General features: G+C 68.1%; 1 protein-coding gene across 2 annotated transcripts in view; it reads right to left on the bottom strand.

The window, feature by feature from the left end:
• MTA1 (metastasis associated 1) overlaps window positions 1-21,959 on the bottom strand; it is a 39,097-nt gene that overhangs the window by 3,396 nt on the left and 13,742 nt on the right. Inside the window, exons 2-18 of one of the 2 annotated variants that reach the window (XM_057543165.1) lie at window positions 20,943-21,010; window positions 16,244-16,337; window positions 13,038-13,088; window positions 12,516-12,642; window positions 12,132-12,195; window positions 9,660-9,777; window positions 6,431-6,533; window positions 5,519-5,618; window positions 4,707-4,895; window positions 3,308-3,382; window positions 3,116-3,174; window positions 2,652-2,767; window positions 2,252-2,403; window positions 1,968-2,157; window positions 1,784-1,873; window positions 648-800; window positions 504-539 (exon numbers count right to left, since the gene is read on the bottom strand). In XM_057543165.1, coding sequence (XP_057399148.1) covers window positions 504-539; window positions 648-800; window positions 1,784-1,873; window positions 1,968-2,157; window positions 2,252-2,403; window positions 2,652-2,767; window positions 3,116-3,174; window positions 3,308-3,382; window positions 4,707-4,895; window positions 5,519-5,618; window positions 6,431-6,533; window positions 9,660-9,777; window positions 12,132-12,195; window positions 12,516-12,642; window positions 13,038-13,088; window positions 16,244-16,337; window positions 20,943-21,010 — 1,785 coding nt within the window. Of the gene's footprint in view, window positions 1-503; window positions 540-647; window positions 801-1,783; window positions 1,874-1,967; window positions 2,158-2,251; window positions 2,404-2,651; window positions 2,768-3,115; window positions 3,175-3,307; window positions 3,383-4,706; window positions 4,896-5,518; window positions 5,619-6,430; window positions 6,534-9,659; window positions 9,778-12,131; window positions 12,196-12,515; window positions 12,643-13,037; window positions 13,089-16,243; window positions 16,338-20,942; window positions 21,011-21,959 lie in introns of those variants that run through there. The other variant, XM_057543166.1, reaches the window with a different exon arrangement.

Genomic DNA, 21,959 nt, shown 5'->3' with positions numbered 1-21,959 from the left:
CTGCGGGGCCCTGACCTGAGCGTCCACCCGGGCCTCGCCGACCCCCACCCAGCCATGCCGGCCACGCCACAGCTCTGTCCCATCTGCCCCCCGAGGGGACCAGGGTCCCACAGCCCCCCACCGGGGCAGGGGCGCGGGCAGGGTTGCAAGCACAGCGCAGGCGGCCACACAAGCTGAGGCTGGCGGCATGCGGACAGTCAGTACAGGCGGGCGGCGGGGGCACCAGGGCTGCCGGAGCGAGGACAGTCCACTGACCGGCGCTGGGCCCGGAAGGAGGGGCGGCCCGCGAGCCGGAGGCCCCAGGGCAGGAGGCAGCGTGTGGGCGAGCTGGGGGCCCGAGGAGCAGCGCTCCGGTCTTTGCAGAGTGACAGGTGAATCGGGAGGAGCCGGGGCAGCAGGGTGCGGCCCAGCCCGCGTGGACTGCCCTTGGACGTGCCCTGAGCCGTCCGCCGCGCACGCGTGAGCACAGCACACACAGGCACGCGCGGAGGGCCGGGCCTTACCCCTACTGGGCATCAAGAGGCGCTTCTTCACGTTGCCTGGCAGCGCCCGGCGGCAGGAGAGAGGAGAGAACACACGGTCAGCGGGTGCGGGCGCGGCGGGGGCCAGGGCCGTGCTGGCCAAGCCCAAGGCCCCGCCGGACTCACCGTCCACCCCGTTGTGCTGCTCGTAGCTCCTCTTGCCCAGGATGGTGGGGGAGCCGTTGTTGATGACGGGGGCCGACTTGGCAGGGGTCAGGCCGCTGAGCACGCCGGACACGCTCTTCACGGGGTCGGGCTTCGGGGGGCGGGGGTGGGTCTCTGCAGGGGCAACGCGGGCAGGTGGGCGCACTGCGGGTCCTCAGCAGCAGCCCTGCCAGCCGACTGTGGGCTGCCAGAGCCCAGGCCCGTGGCGAGCAGGGCCTGGGAGGGCACCGCGGTCCAGCACCCCCGGGGCACGCTGAGAGCAGGGACAGCTGCTGGGGCCGGTCTCCTCGGCTCCTCAGCCCCAGCCCAAGGGCTGCATCCCCGGCGACCACCAGCAGCTGACAGGCCCCAGACACCCGTAAACAAGCGGGTCCACTCAGTGGCCACGGGAGCTGACAGCACAGGGCTGGCCACTAGCCAGACGATGGATTGTTAACGGCCCAGCTGGCTGGCCGAGGACGAGCCCACGAGGGCCGGCCCGGAGCGTACGGGCTCACACCTGCCAAGGCGCCCCAGCCCTGAGTGGCTCTCAGGGAACAGAGACCACCTCCCCCCACGGGTCAGGGCGAGGCCAGCCCCGGGACCAAGACTCCAGACAGCAAGTGCTGCCAGAGCCACTTGTGTCTGCTGGGAGCATGCCTGGCTCACGGTTCTGGAATGTCCCTCATGAAGGGAAAGCCACCAACACTGGGGGGGACCAAGTCAACCCAGCCAAGCCCAGGGCCCTGCCCCCCTCCCCCCCGCCCAAGCCCCTGGCTAAGTCCCAGGAACAAGCCGGGGGGAGCGGGGGGCGGGGGCAAAGCCAGCCGAAGTGCTCAGGGTCCCCAGGCCACAAGGGCCCTCCCTCCAGGCTGCTGCCTAGGTGTGCACGTCTCCCACCCAGCCGTGCCCCTGCCCTGGGGGGTAGGGTGCGAAGAAGCCCCCGCGGGAGACACCCATCCAAGCTCAGAGGCGTCACGAGAGCCAGTGCGCCCGACCCAGACTCCCGGGGACTGCAGGGGCGAGGGGAGCAGGGTGGGGAGAGGCTGGGACCCCTTAGGGGGGTTAGGGGTGCAGCAGCCGGGGGCCAGGGCCGCGCTGGAGGAGAGCAGGCTCACCGAGGTGCCGCAGGACGGCCTCCAGGGGCTTCCGCGCGGCCTGCTTCAGCACCAGCGGGCTCTGAGAGGCTCCGGGCAGCCGTGCCGTGCCTGTGGGGTGTGAGGCCCGGGTCAGAGCTCCCGCAGGGGCTGCACACCCCGTTGCCACCAGCGCTGCTAGCGCCCCTCCCGCAGGGACACTCACACTCAGCCTTGATGGCCGCACTGTTGATGGGCATGTAGGGGTGCCGGGCGGCGTGCCACGGGCGCAGGATCTCACGGCACAGGCGCCGGGCGATCCGCGTGAGCTTGGTGGTGTGCAGGTAGAAGGCCTGTCTCGTCTTCATGGCAAACTTGGGGCTCCCGCTGCTCCGGGCTGGGATGCCGTGGGGGCTCTGCGGAAGGGGGCGAGCCGCCCCGACACAGCGCCATGACCGCGGGCCGGACCACGGGGCGCGCGTGGGGGCGGGGTAGGGGGTACCGCCTTACCATGTTACTGCGGTTGGGTCCTGGCCTCTCTCCATCTAACCGGGTTGGCATTTTCAAGCCACCATATTTCTTCCAATATGTCCAACAAGACGCGCAGAGGCGACACTGCATGTTAGGGGGACCCCAAGAATACCACTGGTAAGACTGGGTGGCTACGGACAACAAAGTTGGAAATAGACGGATTCTTAAGCAGGACCAGTGACGGCAGAGAGCATCACACAGCTGTCGCCCGCCCGCGCCCGCCCCTGCCCCCCGCCCCGTGGGCCCGGGCACCCGGTGCTCCCCGAGAGGGCTTCCCCCGCAGGGCGTGGCCGCCGCCCCCAGGCTGGGCCCCAGGGCAGTGCAGGGGCGCCCAGGGCTGTGGGCTGGGGGGCACCCGGATGCCGGGCGGGGCACTTACTGTAACAGCTCTCGCAGGCCCGGCCAGCCCCAGGGCTCTGGCCTGGTGCCCCCGCACCGTTCACCACGCCTGCCTTGACGTTATTGACGCTGATCTGGTTTGGGTTTGGCTTGTTACTTGGGTAAGGAAGGGAGAGAGGGAAGACGTCACGGGAGCACCAAGCCCTGGGCGCGCGGCTCCGGGGCCCGGCAGCCCCCGTCCTGACCTGCCTGGGGGTGTGTGGTCTTTCTCCCCTCGAGCTCTAGAAGCAGCTCCCACCTTGTCGACACCCCAGCTCCACCTGCCTGCGCTTAGCTCAGCTCAGAGTTGGACCCCGGGCCGGGCGGATCCAGTCCTGACGCCCTGTGCTGCCCCCGGGCCACCACGGGCTTCAATGACAGGCCCCCGACTCTCTAGGACTCAGCCAGGGCAGCACCACGGGGCCACGTGGGACGCGGGGACGGTGCCGTGAGGGGCGTACTTACTAGTTGGGGATATAAACTTGCTTTAACTTGCTCTCCGCTTCAGCTGCTTTCAAGCGTTTCTTCAAACACAGAACAAAGGGTCAGGGCAGCCAGCAGGTGGGTCTGGAGAGGGGATCCCCCAGTCCCCGCGCTGCCCCCTCACCCCAAAGTTCCCACAGGACCCCTCGGCCCCCGCCCAGGCCGAGCCCTCACCTGCTGCACGTATCTGTCGGTGGTCTTCCACATGTAGTAGTACTCGATGATGCTGGTGAGCGACTTCCAGGGGAGCTGGGGGGAGAGGGGGGCGTCAGGGGGTGGGCGGGGGCGTGGCGGGGCCGCTAACCCCACCCGCGAGGGGGCGAGCCTCCCCCAGCCCGCGCCAGGGCCCCTCTCGGGCCTCGCCCTCTCCCTCTCAGGCACGCTCCATTCAACGCCGGTTCCGGCACCTCTGCCCTGCTCGGCCGGTGGTGGGCGCTCCCTCCCCCTGCGCGAGGCGCTGGGCGCCCAGACGCCAGCCCCACCCACGACCGTGGGCTGCAGAGCTTCCACCGGTACGCCCTCGTGATCGCCCTGCTCCCACGTCCCAGCTCCCCCACTGTTCAGGCGCCCCCTCTGGGCTCCACAGGCTGCGTGCAAGTCCAGTGCGGCCGTCAGAGTCTTGCCGCTGCCATCCCGCGCCCTGCGTTTCCACGCCACCTCCGGGCCAGTCTCAGCCGAGTCCCGCGGCGCGGATTCACCCACAACGTCCGCCCGGGCGCGTCGACAATTCAGACTCTGTGCGCACCTGGGCCGACGTCGCACGGGAGCACGAGGGGCCCGGGACGTGCGGGAGACGTGGCGAGGTGAGCGCTTTATTTCCCGCCCGCCTTCTCGCTCCACTTGTTTCTGTGTGAGGAGGCCTTGCTGCTCTGCTTAGGTTTTCAGGGCGTTCTGCGCATCTGCCTTGCAGAGGGGGCCGGCTGTCTGGGCTCGGCCTGTGTCCACATCACCAGGGGCTGCGCGGGTCCCTCTGATGGCCTCTAGGGACCGACACTGCTTCTCCACCCTCAGTGGTGCCGTCTGCCTTCTGACGTGGGTCCTGTGGCATCAGCCTCGTCTGTTACTGCCGAGGTGCTGCTCAGAATCAGGTGCTGGCAAGGCCGCTGCGTCCTGGCGCCCCTTTGGGACTCGCAGTCAGGCCGGCCCGGCCGCCCCTGCTGCCCTCTCTGCACAGGCGTGCTCTTCTGAGTGACCACCGGTTCGCCTCCTTCCAGATGAGTTCAAGTGTACGTTAGGGGCTGTAAGGGCAGGAGGGGTCCCTGAGGGCACAGGCCCTGCCCGTGCTGGAATTCCCACGGGCTCACTGGTGGACACTTTCAAGGGACACAAAGCAAGGACGTACACGGAGACGCTCGGCCACTTAGGAACAACCAACACGACCAAACAAACCAAGTCAAACAAGACCCGGCGAGGACCCCGGCGACACCAGCACGGACCCTGGCCTTGGTGGCAGAGCCCAGGCCCCGCCAGGCGGCCCTGGGTGTTTCCTCTGGAGTCGCTGACGGACAAGGGGACGGAAGCACGGCGGCCGGGCGGGCACAGCAGGGCCCTGAACCTACCCCCCGGTACTCACAAAATCTTGCTGAATGTCAGTGAAATCCTTCCCATACTTCTCCAGGGCCTCCTCGAAAAGGCTGGCCTCCGAGGCCGACCACTCCTCCATCTCGTCCCTGCAGAGGACGGGCCCGCCCTGCGGCACCAGGGCCGCGATGGCCTTGGCGACGTCGTACACACTCCTGTGCAGCGTGTCCATGGCGTGGAACTGCAGCAGGAGAGGCGGGGTCGCCCGGGCCCCAGAGCTGGAGCGACCCCACCCCGCCCGGCCCCAGGCAGGAGGCGCACCCGGGCCGTATGTGGGAGGCCACAGGACCCGGGGGCTGGCCCTCCCTCCCACCTGGGAGGGGCTAAGGACAGTCTCGGGGGGCAGCCGGGGGCCTCTGGGGAGAGTGCAGGGAGGGGCCGAGCTGCTCGGAGCAGCAGAGGGAAGCAGCCGCGCTCCCAGGCCCACTTCGCCAGGGGCGGGGCTCCAGGAGGGGGCGGCTCAGCCAGCAGACAGTGGGTGGCTGACCCCAGGGCCTAAGTGCCCCGGGCAGGAGGGGCCGGCCGAGGGCACGAGCCGTCCCCTAGGAGATGCCGCTGCCTCTGAGGTGGCAAGTGTGGAAGGAGCAGGGCGGGCTGAGGACGGGCGGCCCGCGGCCCAGCAAGCGCCCGGTAGGGCCTGACCACGTGCCGGCCGGCAGCCTCTCACCAGCATGAGACAGGGTCACCACACAGGGGCCCCGAGAGCCCTGCACTGTGCCCCCCAGGGAGGGCCGTGCCCGGCGGGCGGGTGCTGACCTGAGCAGAGGCACAGGGCCGCGGCTGCCCGGTGGCCCTCTCACTCACCAGGGTGATGTCCCGAGAGGCGGCCGCGGCGCTCATGTGCAGGCTGGGCTGTCGGACGGAGCTGCTGCAGTCCAGGGCGCGCGCAAAGGTGCCCACGGAGCTGGGGAGGAGGAGAGACGCTGACCACTGGAGCGGACAAGCAGGAGGGACGGCCGGACCAAGCCGGACACGCAGACGCGTCCGGACTCGGCTGTCTCGGGACGGTGCACTCTGGTCTGGAGCGCGGGGACGTCGTTCCTGAGACTCTGCAGGCCTCTTCTTACAAAAGAGAGTCTTCAGGTGCCGAGACCCAGGGCCCCGTTCCCACACTGTTTCCGACGGCAGCCGGCCCAGGCGCCTTCTGGGCGTGCGGCCCCCGTGTGCTCGCAGGAGCTCCCCTCCTGTCGGCCCAGCCCAGGGACCCCTGGGGGGCCGGCCTGGGCAGAAGCTGCTCCTCGGACGGCTGCCCCTTTGTGCCCAGGAGGCCCTGCGTCGCCAGGCCACATCTGCCCAGTCCCGGAGCCAGACAAGCACCTCTGTCCCGCCCCACCGTCCGGGGAAAGAGCCCCGTCTGCGCCCGGCTTACTTGGCCTCGGCCGGTGGGCGGCCCCTGAGGTCCACGGGTGGGGTTGGGGGTGGAGGTGGAGGTGTCGGGCTGCCCCCCGGACCCGGGGACCCAGCAGCCCCCCCAGAGCTGGCTCTACCTTCAGGGAAGGGCCAGGTCCCACCCTGCAGGCCTCCCTAGGAGCCACGAGGGGGGTCTCGACAGAGCAGGGCCCCGGACCCCCTGACCTCCCAGGCCCTTCACTGGGGGACCCCCTGTGGGACCGGCACCCCGACGCCCGCCGCAGGGATGGGGCAGTGGCTGAGGCCCCCGTGCCAGCTCGTGTCCGGGGGTCGGGCGGGGCGTGGCCGCCCCAGCCCGGAACTCACCGGGCCACCACCAGGAACTGGTCGATCTGCTTGTCCACCAGCGGGTTGCGAGCCTCCCACACCTTGGTCTCCAGCTTGGACTGGTCTCGGCCGTCCTCCTCGCCTGCCAGGAAGAAACACTGCACGGTGAGAACAACCGAGGCCGTGAGAAGACCCCCGAGGCTCCGCGTGGAGCCCAGGGTCGGACGAGGGACCGGGCTGCTGAGACGGGGAGTGCCGCGCTGGGAGGGGCGGGGAGGGCGAGCGAGCCCAGGGACGAGCCCACAGTGCGCGCACACACGCACGCACGCACGCAGGCACGCGCACGCACAGAAGCGGTCGGGCCCGGAGCTCCAGGGCACGCTCGACACACGACAGCCTTCACCGCTGGAAACAGTGAGCGCATGGGGCTGGCAGCCCGTGGCCCCCGTGGAGGAGCTTGAAGAGGTGCCGTCGGGAGGGCCCGGGGAGCACAGCCAGCTGGAGAGAGGGGCGGAGGCGGCTCGGATCTGATCAACCAAGCTCTTTACTCTGAGACGCTGCAGGGTCAGGTGCAGCTGCTCCCAGCCCCCAGCGGCAGCCCCGTCACAATGAGGACACTGAGGTCGACTCAGTGCGGACCCACACGCCTGCCACCCAAGGGCCCCCTTGGTGCCAGAAGGCTCCGTCTCGGGGCACCTTCCCTCTGCGGGCGGGAGCCCCGCTCCTCACCCTGTATACGGCGGGCATGGGGGCTCAGGGCCCAGCCAGGAGGGTTTCTCTCCTGGGCAGCTGCCCATGCCAAGTGCCAACTGCCACGTGCTCCAGGCAGCAAGGGGCAGACGAGGCCAGCACGAGGGTCCAGAGAACACCCGCCCCGAGGTCACACCCCCGCTCAGCTCAGGCGCTCAGCCTGCACGTCTGCAGACCCTCTCAGCCTCTGTTGCTCTCGGTGGCGACCGACTTCCAGACCCAGGGCAGGACCCCTCACGGCACTCACCAAGTCCGTGGGAGCCCTGTGGGAGCACGGTCATGCAGGGCCGGGCATGGCCGAAAGTCACCAAGGAAACACGTGCTCCCTCGCCCTGGGGAAGGTCAGGCCCTGCCAGGCTCCAGGGGACGGCGCTGGGACAGGGGGTCACGGGAGAGAAGCCCCGCATTGCAGAGGTGCAGGACCGACCCGGGGGTGGGGACGAAGAGATCTGAGGGGTCAGGGTCCTGGGGGCTGCGTCTGTAGGACGAGCACAGGTGGGATCTTCCCAGTGTCGTGGGTTGGCTCCTTCCTGGTGGTGACTCGGCACGGAGAACCCTCCCCAGGGACAGTGGGTACCAAGGAAGGCGGGGCCCCCCCTCCGGGATCCAAGGTCCGCAGGCCGCGACCAGCCCCCAGCGACTGCCGGGCAACTGAGCCCAGAGCCACAGGCACAGCTAGCCCTGGCCCCACCTGTCGCCCACGCCCGCTGGTGCACCCTGCAGATGTCTCACGCGTCCAAGGCAGGGGCACGGCTTCACCTGCTGGGAAGGCTCCAGGCTCCAGGAGGAGCACAGGGAACCGAGGCCTAGGCCGACCCCACCCTCGCCCCAGCGGCCCAGGGGTCGGGAGGAGGAAGGGCTGTAGGGATGCCGCCCCTGGCCCTGGGGCTGCAGGTAGGGCTTCCCCGGGGCGCCCCGAGACCAGAGACGCATCCTCCCGCCAAGCGCCCAGGGATGGCCGAGAAAGCGAGGTCCTCAGACGTTCCAGCCACTCAGTGTTCTCCTGTGGCCGTCGTGTGGCCTCTCCTGTTTCCCACTGGATGTGGCCCTCACCAGGCCCTTTATCTCAGCCAGGCTGGGATGGTGTAGACCAGGAGGCCCCATGGGGCCCCTGGAGGATGCCCGCCCCTGGAGCGGGGCCCCGGTGCCAGGTGCACCCCGCCCAGCAGGGGGACGGGCTGCACCAGGAGACCAGCTGGGCCAGCACATCCGGCTCTGCTCAAGTGCGAGGAGCCCCCACGAGTGACACGAGCGGCCACAGGGCAGGACCACAGGGCAGAGCGCCAGGGCTGGCAGGAAGGGCAGCCTCGCCCCACCCGGGATGGAGCCGGACACCCGTGAACAGAGGGAACCGCCCCCAGCAGGTGCTTCCCGTCAGCCCTCCCTCTCACATCCGACCAGCGGCAGGAACCCCCATAAGACAGAGACAGAGACCAAGACCAACCAACGGGGGAAGCAAGTGTGTGTGTGTGAGATGCACACGCGTGGGAGGTGTGGTGTGCGTATGCGCTCGTGTGTGTGTGTGTGTGTGTGTGTGTGTGTGCGCGCGCGCAACAGGAAACACGCACACAGGCCAAGAGCGGATGTTTAGGACAAGCGGACCAGCTTCTGGGGATCAGGCGTCACGTCTCCGAAAGGAGCGGCAGCCACGGAAAGAAGGGACGTCCGGTGTTTCTCCAGCACAGAGGAAACCGAGGCACAGACCACAGGGGAGCCAAGCCCAACCCGCGGCCCCACAGGCGCTGGGGACGCTCGCCAGGAGGACACCGCGCTCCCGAGGGACACAGGGGCCCCGAGGCCACCTGGGCGCCACGTGGGGATGACCCTGCACACAGGGGACCAGCTCCGCAGGAGCACAGGCTCCGAAGAGAACAGGCACCGAGACGCCATCACGGACAAGCAAGCGCGCGGTTCAGCCGTCAGGCCTGCTACATGGCAATCACGCGGCCGCGCAGGAAGGAAGGGGGGGGAGGGGAAGTGGCGGGTACCACGAGGCCCGGACCCCGCTGCGCTCCCGGTCAACCTGAGCTGCCTGAGTGAGGCCACCACCCAAGTGACCCGGGCTCAACCACGTGGCCCCTGAAGGAAGCCCGCCACACGGCGCCCCGAGCCAGACAGCACCGGCCTTGCTGGCCACCACGGGTCCACGTTCCTGCCTGGGCTGCTTGGTCGGGGGGCAGAACGGGCTGAGAAGATGGGGGTCAAGCCCGCCCACGACCCCCAGGCTGCTGAAGGACTGAAGGGCAGGGGAGCTGGGCACTGCGTCCCCGTGCACTTCGGCCTCGCGGGCAGCACCACCCGCTACAGGTCAGTGAAATAGGCAGATCCATTCAAACGAGTTTTTGAGAGAGAGAAAGAGCTTTGAAAAGGTTATGAAAACACCTGCCAAAAGGAAACAAAATCTCCAGGTGCCAGGGAGGGTCCGACGACCCCTCCTGCTGGGGGTCCTGGGGCTTGCTGCCCCATCCCAACATCCAGAGCCCCCCGCCCTCCCCGCCAGCCTCCCGGCCCACCCTACCTTCTTTCAGCAGGTCGGTGATGTCTGCCTGGTACCGGTTCCCTACACGGATCTCCCCCTTGTCAGCCAGGAGGGTCTTCTGCTGGGGGTCATAGACGAGAGAGTAGAAGAAGAAGTCCTGGAAAACAGCACACGGGCGGCGTCAATACACAGCACCCTCGGCCACGCTCATGGGAGGTCAGCAGACGGGAGGGGACGACCGTCAGGAGGGACAGCGATCTGCTCGGAGACACAGAGAGCTGACAGGTCAGCAGGCTTGAGAGAGCAAGTGAGGCAGCTGTAGGACCAGTTCCCCAAACTGCCGCGTGCCCACCAGCAGCAACAGTTTGAAAACTGAGTTTATAAGAGCATTTAACAGCAACAAAAACCCTAAGGCATCTGGGCACGAATCTGACAGATTCTGGGCACACCCTTTGAGAAGACGGTGCCGTTTTCGTGCGGTTGTCACAGGAGACGTGCACAAAGCGGGTTACGTTACAGAATGTTCTGGACTCGGTGCCCAGAGCTGTCAGCGGAGCAGCAGCCTGCGGCCCTCAGCCTCGGAGCCTGTCTTCACCCCGCACGCCCGCGCCCAGGCTGTTCCGGCTGGAACTGGCACAATCCGGCCTTCCTGGCCCTTCGCTGCCTGGCACTCCACGTGCCGGTGCCGTTTCTCAGAGGCTGCTTGGCAGAAACCAGCCTGCCGACCCTGGGCTTCCCCTGGGGTCTCCCCGTGTACACCGAGGGTCGCGGCACCCCGTGCCAGGACTTCCACCTGTCCCCGTGTCGCCTTTCTTACTCCCTTGTGGTTGCTTCTCGCGGCCCCTGCTCCCCGGGCGGCGGCCAGCTCCTGCGTCACAGCCGAGGGCTCCTCTGGGTGCAGGTCCGTGTGGGCTGCGGCTGCACCCGCACCCGAGGACTGAGTCCCTGAGGCCCGAGCAGGACGGCGGGCCTGGGCGCAGTCAGTCGGTTCTCGCCCGGGGCCGCCCAGACCGGGAGGGAAGGCCACCCCAGTGGGCCGCCTGCCGTCTCAGGCTAAGAGCCACCCACCCCTAGACAGGTGAGCGGAGAGAAGCAGAAAACAGGAGGCGTGCGCCCAGGAGACACACACAGGTCCCTGAATGGGGCCCAGGCGCCTGCCAGAGATCAAGTGGTTCACAGCCGCCTTTTTGCTCACGGCCGTCCCTCCGCGTCACCACCTCTGTATGACTGTCACCAAGGGGTCTTTCTAAACTGCAGACAGCAGCCCCCAGTGGACACACGCCTGGGGGCCACGGCCCCTGCCCTGTACCACGGGCAGGCACGCGGCGGCTCCCTGGGGCCCGGGCTGCCCTGGGGGCTCTTCAGCGCCGACTCCAGGCAGCGTCCTCCCGGCGGTGCCCCAACGCCTGACCGAGTCAGGCCTCGGTGAGGCCACGGCACCGGGCTTGCCCTCACTGGACCGCCGTCGCCATGGTCCACGGTCCGACCCCACGCCCACCTTGCCTCTCTGGGCCCCCGGGAAGAGCCGGGCCCTGCCTCGGGGGGAGGGGACCGTGGCTGAGAACGAGTGTCGCCCACAGGCAATGACGCACCCGCTAGGAGATGCGGGGTGGCCGCACGCAGGTCCCGGGGGGGCCCGCAGTGTGTGGGGACACGCGGGGAGGGGACTCCGGACCCACAACCACTCCTCGCCTGACCCCAGGAGCTCCCTTACACCGCGACCTGTCCCACTAGGTAACACCCGTGCCCGCGCTGCTCCTGACCCCGCTGGCCTGCCATCGTCCCCAAACACGCTTCTCGCTGCTCCCAGGACTCACGCGTGCACCCTCTGGGGACGTTTTGGGTCGTTCCGCCTCGGGGGAGGGGCGCTGGGCGGCAGCACAGACAGCCCGCAACGAGCACCACCCGCCCTGGGGGTCACCGCGGGCTCAGGGTGGGCAGCTCGGGTGTCACAGCAAGGCCCAGGCGCCGGCCGCCATGGCTCCACTCCCACCTCGCCTGTGGGATGAGGAGGCCGGTGCCCTGGCCCCAGACCCTGGCAGCACTGACGTTCTTGATTTCATAAACTCAGAAACCCTCTGGTCGCCCGGCCAACACAGTCGTGGGTCAACCCAGCGAAGACTGGAGACGGTGGCCTGGACTGCGGTAGGGCCACACGCCCGCTGGGGAAGCCTGACGGCGACCACGGCGGCCAGCACGGGTCCCGTCGTCCCCTCCAGGACGAGTCGTGCCCCTCCTGGGGGCGGGGGGTGGTGGGGAGAGCAGACCCCCGGGAGCCGTCACGCCCATTTTGGGCCCTTGCTCTGGAGGTGCGAGGAGTGGGGACTGCACGGGACACCGGGAAGGGCCGTGACAGCGCCTGGCCTTAGGGTGCCACGGGCAGGGAAGGGCCTGAGCCCAGCGTGAGGTGGGAGCAGCAATGCCCGCCCGGACCAGACCAGCGGAGCCAGGACCCGCCTCTGCCCCCACCCCCCACCCCCCAGCCCCCAGCCCATGGCGTCGGGGCCTCACCTCCCGTTCCAGGTAGGACTTGAGGGACTCGGTCTCGTTGAGCAAAGTGACGCTGCACTTCCCTCTGCAAGACAAGGGCGCGCGTCAGGGGAGCTGGGCAGACTCCCTCGTGCCCGCCCCAGGCCCCCGGGCACCTGATGTGGGCGGCGGGACTCCCTCGTGCCCGCCCCAGGCCCCCGGGCACCTGATGTGGGCGGCGGGACTCCCTCGTGCCCGCCCCAGGCCCCCGGGCACCTGATGTGGGCGGCGGGACTCCCTCGTGCCCGCCCCAGGCCCCCGGGCACCTGATGTGGGCGGCGGGACTCCCTCGTGCCCGCCCCAGGCCCCCAGGCACCTGATGTGGGTGGCGGGACTCCCTCGTGCCCGCCCCAGGCCCCCGGGCACCTGATGTGGGTGGCGGGCAGTGACTCCAGCTGTCTTGAGAGGAAGAGCTCTCGATGCCTCAGCTGATGCTTGAGCTTCTCGGGCAGGTCTGCCATTTCTGGGTTTTCCATTTCCTCCTCTGTTTCCCCTGAAGGACAAAGAGCTCCTGTGAGCTGGTCCCAAAGACACACGCTCAGGCGGCCGGACAAAGGCCCACCCGCTGGATGCACAGGCCCCTCCCCGTGCTGGACCCGGGGCAGGTGGCAGTGTAGGTCCCCGCAGGGCACCCCAGCAGCCCCGGGCACCTGTACAGGAAGGAGGACAACGTCCTGTGCTGGCCTGCGAAGCAGCACGTCAGAGAAAGAAGGCAACGCGAGACAGCAGCTGCTGCACACCCAGGACAGGGGGCAGGACCCACCGTGCCCCGCAGCCCTCCCTGCGCCAGGAGCCCCTCAGGCCCACCTCGCGGCAGGGCACACAGGCGCGGCACGCGGGCAGCCCGGCGCACAGACCCCAGGACCCTCCCGCAGGGGCGGCTCTTACCTTCCTCGCCGTTGTCGGCCCCCGATCCGGGTTTGTAGCAGACCGACAGGGCTGTGTAACAGACAGACAGCGCCCAGGTGGCGCGTGAGCGACGGCGCGCCACGCCACTCACCCCCTGCCCGGCCTGGACCGAGGGCTGTGAGGCCGGGAAGCAGGGTGGACGAGGGGGCTGCAGACCACCCAGCTGGAGCCAGAGAACACCTGAGCCTCCGGACATCCCGCCTCGCTGACCTCAGCTCCTGCCCACCCCACGCCCACGCTGCTCAAGACTCTCCGAGCAGAGCCCCAGACAAGCCTGGGCAGCGAGGCCCTGCTACCTGCACACAGAACACACCTGCCCCTGCGAAGTCGGGAGAAGCAAGGACGGGGCGGGGGACACGGCCGAGCCACGGCGTGGGGTGCGGGGGGGCGCGGGGGACGCATCCCAAGGCCAGGTCAGCAGCGCGTGCTTCCTGCCTGCGGATGGTGACCCGGGAGGCCTCGGCCACACCTCCAGGGCTGGGCCATCGATGGACACAGGGAAAACCTGAAACTCGAAACTGGCCTGCGGTGGGGCTGTGGTAGGTCTCCACGATGTGGACCCCAGCACACGCAGCCCTGGGGCTAGGGCGACCCCAAACACACGCTGGCGGTCTGGGGTCGTGCACAGTGGGGTGGGGGAAGCCAGACGCACGGCGAAACCCATCCCCTGCCCCCAAGACCCAAAGGTAGGGGCGTGGAGCCCAGCCCCCCAGGCTCTGGGCCACCACAAGGCCCCTGGCCCTCTGCTGCCCCCCTGTGGTGGCTGCAGGGAGTCCTGGTGCCCCTGGGCAGGGGACCCCCGCCCCCCCCCAACAAACCCCGGTTGCCGGCAGCTCAGACTGAGGCCAAGGCTAGGGGCGGGGGCGCTGGGGGAAGGGGGGCAGGGCCGGTCGGCCCAGGCCGTGGGCCACGGGAGCCTGTGCACCCACACCGCTGGCCTCGGCACCTCCCTGCCCACTCCCGGGGACGTCACCAGCACCTAGAAGCCTGCCCACCATCCCCACACCTCATCCTGCTCACGCCCAACCGGTGACGGCCCCGCTGGCCCCGTAGCACGGCTAGGAACCGGGGCTAGGGGCAGCCAACCTGGCCCCTGCCCGCAACAGGCCCTGGGGCATCCGTTTCAGGTCTGCAGACACCGCCCCTCCCCGTCCTGACACTAGCTCACAGTGGCTCTGAGACCCCCAGCCCACCAGGGCTCCCTGCCATCAGCAATGGTGAGGAGGGACCCAGGAACACACACCCCAGGGCCACGCTTAAGGCCTCGGGGTGGCCAGGGCTCGGGCCAGGCCGACCTCCAGCCCCCAGGAGACCAGGAGAGAGCCTCCCCACAGCCCCCAGGCCCCGTCCCCAGCGGACCCTCAAACGAGCGTGGGCTGTGGCGCTTGGCCTCTAGGAACCCAGGGCACATGGCCCCTGGCGCAAAAGCCCCCTCCCTCTGGGATCCAGGGGGCCCGGGCCCTGGGCTCAGAGCTGGGGGGCCTTCCCCACAAGGCCCAGGCAGGCTCCAGGCTCCCACCCTACCCCGGCTCAGCTCACACACCCTACTGGCTCTCCCGAGCCCCTGCAGCTGGCTCTGGGGGGTTCCAGGGAGGACCTGTCACCCGTGCCCACTGTCCCCTCGGGCAAGGCCTTGGTCTCAGGAGGACAGCTCTGTGGGAGGGGGCCACACACCTTGAGACGGGGCCGTGGCGGAGCAGAATGTGGCCTGGAGACCCCAGCAAGGGCTCTCCTGCTCTGGGGAGGCCTGTGTGGCCCCAGGGCATCTGTGCTGCACCAGGGGCTGGACGCCCTGGTAGGGGCAGGGCAGAAGCTTGTCCCTCAGGCCCCCAGGCCCAGAAGAAACTCGAGCAGCTAATCTGACCGCGCAGTGGTCTCCCCTGGGTCTCTACCCCTCCTGCCAGAAGGGCCCCCAGAGTGTCCCTACACCCATGCCTTGAGGCCGGGCGAGGCCCTGGGCAGCGAGGTGCACCAGCCTCGCCCCCGCTGCAGCGAGCTCACAGATGAGCACGCCAGGAGAGTCAACCCCAAGAAACGTGGCTTCTGCACAAATCACCGCGAGACGGAGCAGCCAGTCCAGACTCCTGAGAAAACAGCCGAGGCCCCGCACTGAGACGCGGTGAGCTGGCGGGAGCGGGTGGCCTCCTCAGAGCGGCACGTCCCATGCGCGCGACACGTGTTCCCTGCAGCTTGGCTCTGAGTCCCCGGCAAGGAGCTTTCCCTGCGCGCAGAAGCCCCGCCGGCACCGCAGGGCCTCTGCCCACCCTGCCAGCTCCAGCACTTCTGCAGGACCCCCTCCTCCCACGGGTCTCGGGGCCTAACACCTGGCCAAGCTCCCCCCGGGGGCCTGAGAGCAGGAGAGCCTAGGCCCGTGGACACAGCGCCATGTGCCGAGGGGCAGGGGCTGCGGTCGCTCTGGGCCGAGCAGCAGACGCAGGGAGCAGATCCTCTGTCATCGACACCCCCAGGTCACCTACCGCCAGGGCCACCCCCAAGGCCCCCGCCAGCGTCCTGACAGCATGAACGGGAGCCCGCGTGCTGACATCTGCAGGGCCAGCGACTGCACGGGCCACTGCACTGGGCCACGCAGCTGGGCACCCCCAAGACCCCGGCTCTTTTCCCCTTTTCCTCGGCACCGGGAGGCCGGAGTGCAGGGGTGGTGGGCACAGGCTTTAGGGTGGGAGGCTGAGAGGCACTGTATCCCATCTCTGTCCCCTCTGGGCACAGCTTCAGGGTCCACCATTGGCATGCCACGGGGACGCTGCTGACACAGAGGCCAAAACCCAAAGGTGGGATCCCATCCTCCCGTGAGGCCAGACGAGGCCGGCAAAGAACTGGCTGCTCCCTCAGGGTCGGCCGCACAGCCTGCGTCCACCCTGCGTGGCGCAGAGGCCTGTCCTGGGCAAGAGCGGCCGCGGCCCTGCCCCTGCCCCCCAGGCCTGGAGCCCAGGGCCCAGCGCTCCCTGCACCATTCCAAGGAGTGGCCCAACCAAGGATCTGGAAAGCCCCCCAATTAAAGTCCTCAGGCAGGTGAGAACAGCCACACGCTAGGACGAGCACGGCCAGGGCTGCTTCTCAGAGAAGGACGGAGGCCCCGGGGACATGCACGGACTTCGTCTACACGCGCCCGGAGGCTGAGGTGGCAGCTACGGGCGGGCCGGAGGGCGGGCGGCTGGGAGACTCACTGGCGTGCTTGTCGGCCAGGGCGATGAGCGTGCTGGAGATGTCCCGCCTTCTGTAGAAGCACACCACCTTGGCCTCCACGTTCCCGCTGGCCGTCTGCAACAGCAAGGCAGGGGCTAAGGAACGCACGCCCCACGGGCCTGCGACTGCCCGCAGGGGTGTCCCCCAGCTGGGGGCTCAGCGGTGACCAGGGACGGGCTCGTCACACGGAGCCCGTGCCCCAGGGAGGGCCCTGAAGGGCAGCGGCAACCCTGGCTGACGGAGGGGACACACACCGGACCTAAACCGAGTCTGCGCCCCCCACCCCCACCGTCCTATCCCGAGCCGCCTGAGGACACCAGGTGGACCCCGGCCACCAGAAAGGACAGCTCTGCCGTGGCCTCGGGAGCTGCCCCTTCCTTTCGGGCACCAGAGAGGTGTGATCAAGGACAACAACCGCGGGCCTCCGTCACCCGCCATGAGCAGAAACCTGGCCAGCACGCGAGAGGCGCGGCCCTGAGGCCTGGGTCCGCCTCCGAGACGCAGGGCAGTGCGGTTCTCGGCACCAGGATGGGGCTGCAGCGGCCGGGACCGACCCCCATGCGGGCGCTGCTGCCTGGGACGACCCGGGCTTGCCAAGCGCCCAATGAACACGGACAGAACGAGCAGCAGCAAGGACACCGCGAAGCCCGCGGGGTGGTAACCTCAGACCGAGAGCACGTTTCTTCTTAACTAACCAAGTTTACAAAACTTTTAATAATAAAGCAAGGATTGTATCACAATTCTAATCATTGTAGAGTTTAGCACAGCAGCATTTACAACATTAAACAAAATTATCTTTATGAAAAGTATTTCCCTTTTAGTTATTAAATTCCATTAGACCAGGAATTTTTCCTAAGAAAAAGCCTTAGGAATTTTTCACATCCCTGAGCGTAAGTTAAAGTGCTATCAACTCCGCTGCTTTACAGGTTCATCACAAGAACTGCAGCGGGCACGCTGATGAAAACCATCCTCTCAACCATCCTCTCTCCAGTCTACGAAGGAACATAAAGAACACGAAAAATTCTTCCAGGAAAACTGAGATCAAGTATCAAAACAAGTGACTGTGAGAGGGCCTGAAGACGACGCGGCCGTCTTCAGCGTGTGAAGGCTGGGTTTTTAGAAGCACGACTTGTCGACTTGTCGGGATGGCTGTGTCAGACCCGTAAACGTCTGCAGTGTTCAAGGGTGCCCAGAGTTTTGCAAGATGGGATTCCCAGACCAAAAAGCGCCTCCTAGAAATGGTCCTGGAGACTGTCCGCTGAACTTGGAATGACGAGGGGCCTTCAACACGACGGAGACGATCTGGCACCGCGGCAGGACCACAGAAGCAACCGGACAGAGTCTAGAAGGACGACCGCGAGAGCGTCACGCAGAAGCCACGATCCCGGCCTCTGGGAGCACCTGGGCCTTGCGTCTTCAGGGCTCCATCAGAGTCTCTGAGCCACTGAGGCTGCCCCGCAGCGGGCCCGTGGGGTCGCAGCAATGCCCCCTCCTGGACCCACACCAGGTGCAGCCCCTCCCAGGGGCCCCCGAGAACGTGCACCTCCTGGGGTTGTGCCTGGTTCTGCACCACCTCAGCTCTGCGAGCCTGGCTTGGGCCAGACCCTGGACACCCGGGACTCCAGAGCCCTCTTCCCTCTGGTGCTCTGCCCGGATCCCTGCTGCCTAGCCCCTCACAACCCCCATCTGTCTCCTCCATCTGCCTGCGTCCGCCTCCCCGGGCTGGGGTCCCAAAGGGCCTGTGGGAAGAAAGCTGGGGCGACTGCAGGGCACCCTCGCCCGTTTCCTGTCTCCACGGAGGCCGGCTCAGCGGCCCGGGAGCGAGGGCAGGAGGGCAGGGGGCCTTCCCACAAGGCTGGGGGTGGCCACGGCTCGGGAGCAGGTGGAGTGGGGTCCTTGGCCCCCCAGGAGGACCCCACTGGGGGACAACGTGGGATGCGGGGAGATGTCCCACTGGGGTCAGCAGCGTCTGCCTTTCGTCCTTTGCTGGACTTTTCGGAGATTCCCACACCCCACGGTCCAACCTGACTCCCTAAAACCTGGCTTCTAATCCCATGCCAGAGGCTTCCCGGGAGGCCTCCGCCTGCCCTCTGGTCCTCTCTGGGCCTCTCCTGCCTGGCTGGCACCCATAGGGCCCACACGGGGCCTGGTCCCCACGCCGCACCCCCCAACGCCCGTCCCGAAGGTCTGCCCTCCGCCCCCCCACGCACCCCCATTCTCACGACCCCCGGTCGGCCTTTTCCCGTTCTTTCACAACGGCAATTTTCTCCAGTAGTGTAAAGATTTAACGCTTCATGAAAACAACGTAAATGCCATATATATCCAATCAAAGTTCTAAGGAGAAAACTCGACAGTTACTTTGAAAGCTCACGAAAGCCCAGAGTCCCTGAGGGGAGGTCTGGGGGAACAGGTGTCGGGCACGGCCCGGTGGAGGGGCTGCGAGGGGCTCAAAAGAGCCGGGCTTCGCGGGAGGGGCAGCAAGCCCCACAGGGACGCAGACCCAGCGGCTGCAGCTTCGTCAAGAAAACTCGTTTTAGACTTGTTTTCATTTACAGAAAAGAGACAAAGTGCGGGAGCAACCCCTCGCCCCCCTGCCCTGGTCTCCACGCCCCCCTTCCTCCCGACCCCTCAGTGCTCACTCCAGGGTCCGCTCCAGGGCCCTGCCAGGACCCCGCGCCGCCCCCCGCTGCTCCGGCTGGGCGGCGTGGGGACTGGCCAGTGGCCCGCAGGGTGCCCTCCGCTGGGGCGCCCGCTGTCCCGGGGGCTGGATGGGGCTGTGGCTCTGGAGGACCTCGGGGTGGGGGCATTTTCTCAGGCCACTCCTCTGCTTGCAGGGCCCTCGTCGCCTCTGATTCCTACTAACTGGCCATTGGGCCGTTGGAGGACTCTCTACTTTTCTGAGTTTTCTCTCTCTGTGTTTTCATCCCAGTTTCTGCTAATAACTTCCAGGAGCTTCTTCTCACTCCTGAGTCTCCCCAGTACAGCGGCCGCCATGCCTCTCGGAGGGTGCCCCTGGCTCGTCTGGCCTCAGTTTTCCTCTGCGCCCTCATCTGCTCTCTCCTCGGTCTGTTTCGATGGATCTCACGGTGGAAGCCGTCCTCCCTGCTCCGTCCAGGTCGCAGGCTGAGAGCAGGCGCTCTGCTGGGACGCGACGCCAGCGGCTCAGATCTCCCCCCAGAGCACCCACCACTCCACCTTCCTCTGCACACGAGGCTGCCCGGCATCCTGGGGCCGCCAGGGGAGAGCCCTCGAACTGACCCGGTTTCAGCCCCTGCCTGAACTACAATCGCCTGGGCCGCGCCCACCTCTCCAGCCGGGACGGAGGCCCCGTGCCCCGTGGGGCGGGAGGGAGGCCGGCAGGAGTGCAGGGCTCCGAGGACCCCGAGGGCCACAGCAGACATCCGTGCTCTCCGGTGCTTTGGACCCACGCTGGCCCCTTTCCATTACCCCACCAGGCAGAGCTTCCTGGCGCCCACGCTCGCGCCCACCCTCACGGGGCAGAACTGCCTCTCCCTCACACGCGTGGTGTGTCGCGGCCAGAGTGAGGGCACCGTGGCCACCCTGCGACCGCTGGCCGCCATGGCCCCGCCTGCCAGGACGACTCCACGCAGAGGCCTGGCCCCCAGCCGCGCCCCCAGTGATCCGCACGGGGTGGGGGGGGGGACACAGACGTCTGCTCCCATCGCAGCAGCGGGCACGGGCCGCACCCTCCCACCCTACGGCTCCAGCGGGCAGTGAGCAGGGCTCGGGGGAGGCGCCCGCCAGCGCACCGGTTCCAGCGGTGTGGTGGCCTCACGGGACATCCGGCCACCGCCCCCAGCCCCGGTCACTCCAGCCAGGCCGACACGCTCAGGCCGGGGCCGGGGCTTCGGGGCACGGGCACGCCGCCCATCTCCCGGTCCCGGCAGGCACGGCCGCAGGGTCGGGGTGCCGCCACGGCTAGTCTGATCCTTGGGGGACCGGCACCCTGACCTTCCCGCCCCACCCCGCCTGGTCCCGAGAATCGGCTGCACCGCCCCAAGGCCTGAGGTCCAGGGAAGCAGATCCTCCCCTGCCGGCCACGTGGAGGCACGGCAAGGTGGCCCCTCACCAACACGGGTGACAACAGTGCTTCCGGGACGGGGGCTGCCCCAGGGTGGGGGTCCACAGCCGCCCTTCTGCAGGAACCAGGGAAGAGAGAAGCGGCAGAGCCAAGGGCCCTGCTGACCGGGCACCGCCGTGGCCAGAGCCGTGGCCTCGGAGGAGGGTCACACGGATGCCCTCTCCCCCAGTGCCCCCGCCAACGCCTCCAACTAGGAGGACGGCAGGAGAGGTGGGGGGGCTCCCCCACCAGGCTGGGGGGGTCCGCAGGGGACAGCACCCACTCCTCTGACCAAAGAGGCCATTCCGAACCTGCGAGCCCATGCCCAACGCGCCCCACCAGGCCCAGGAGGGCTCCGGGGGCCCCGTCCCCTAATCCACTCATAAGCGCCTGCCCAGGACGCTCGGCAGACGTGGAGCGAGAGAGGAGGGAGACGGGCAGGGGACCTTCGGGCTGTGGGCGCCCAGGCGGCTTCCTTCACTCCTCGGCTGGAGCCAGCCAACCCAGACCCTCTCCCAACCCCTACCAGGGACCCTCAGGGATGGGCTCTCCAGGGAGGGGCACCCCCGCCCCCCAGCAGGGACGGGGCCACACGCTACCTTGTTGAGCTCCTCGATCCTCCGGATCAGGTACGGGTTGCTGGACGAGTTCTCGAAGTAGACGTAGTCTGCAAACGGGCGAGAGCGCGTCAGCCTCGCGAGTCCGCCAGCCGGGGAGCCGGCCCCCCGCTCGCCCGCGGCCTGGCTGCATCTGTGGTGGCGGGCGGGGGCCAGGCTCAGGCGGGGGGCTGGGGGGCTGCAGCCGGCCCGGAGGGGACCCCAAGGGCGGTACCACCAGGGTGGGAAGGACGGTCACAGGCACTGCTACCGCCGGCCCCAGAGACCACGTCGGCATGGAGGCTGCCAGACCCCGGACATCCCCCCATGCACATCCCCCGGCGTCCCACCACCTCTCCTCCAAAGACAAAAGAGCTGAACGGAGGCCGGGGCTTCCCGGGTGGAGGAGACACAGAGCTCGCCGGGGCGGGACAAGGTCGGGGGCCCAGGGGAGCGGGGTCCTGAGGGTGCTGCCGCCCCTGCCGGGTCCTCCAGACCTCAGGTCAGCACAGGCTCCCCTCACAGAAAAACTACACGTGCTCTCCGTTTCCCCAACGCCCCCAAGGGCGAGCGGGGCTCTGGCTCAGGGAGGCCCCCAGCAGGAGGCCAGGGGGCCCACCCGGGAAAGCCCCGGACAGCCGCGAGACCAGCCCCGCAGGGACGGCTGACCAGGGGGCTGTCCCGGCTGGAGTCTGCTGAGGCCTGCACGTGCACACGGCCCAGGTGCCCCCGGACGGAGGTGAAGACCCCAGAGGGATCGCGGGAGGGATGTGCCCGAGGCTGGCTGGACAAAGAGAGGCCTGCGGGAGGGGCTGGCCGGCACGAGCTTGTTTCAGGGCGACCGCGGCCACGCTGCCCCTCACGGGACCGTACACTGCAGACGGGCGGGTTTTATCACGTGCAGGTTTTATCTCAACTAAGCAGTTTTTATAGAAATCAATCATCCAAGCTTTCGTTCTAAGAAACTAGATAAAGAGCAAATTAAACCTGAAATAATTACGCCTGCGTGTCAGGAACTGG

The sequence above is a fragment of the Balaenoptera acutorostrata genome, chromosome 3, assembly GCF_949987535.1.
Source record: "Balaenoptera acutorostrata chromosome 3, mBalAcu1.1, whole genome shotgun sequence".
Lineage (NCBI taxonomy): Eukaryota > Metazoa > Chordata > Mammalia > Artiodactyla > Balaenopteridae > Balaenoptera > Balaenoptera acutorostrata.
The sequence above is the reverse complement of the archived record's forward strand: the minus strand, read 5'-3'. Positions and strand labels throughout refer to the sequence as shown.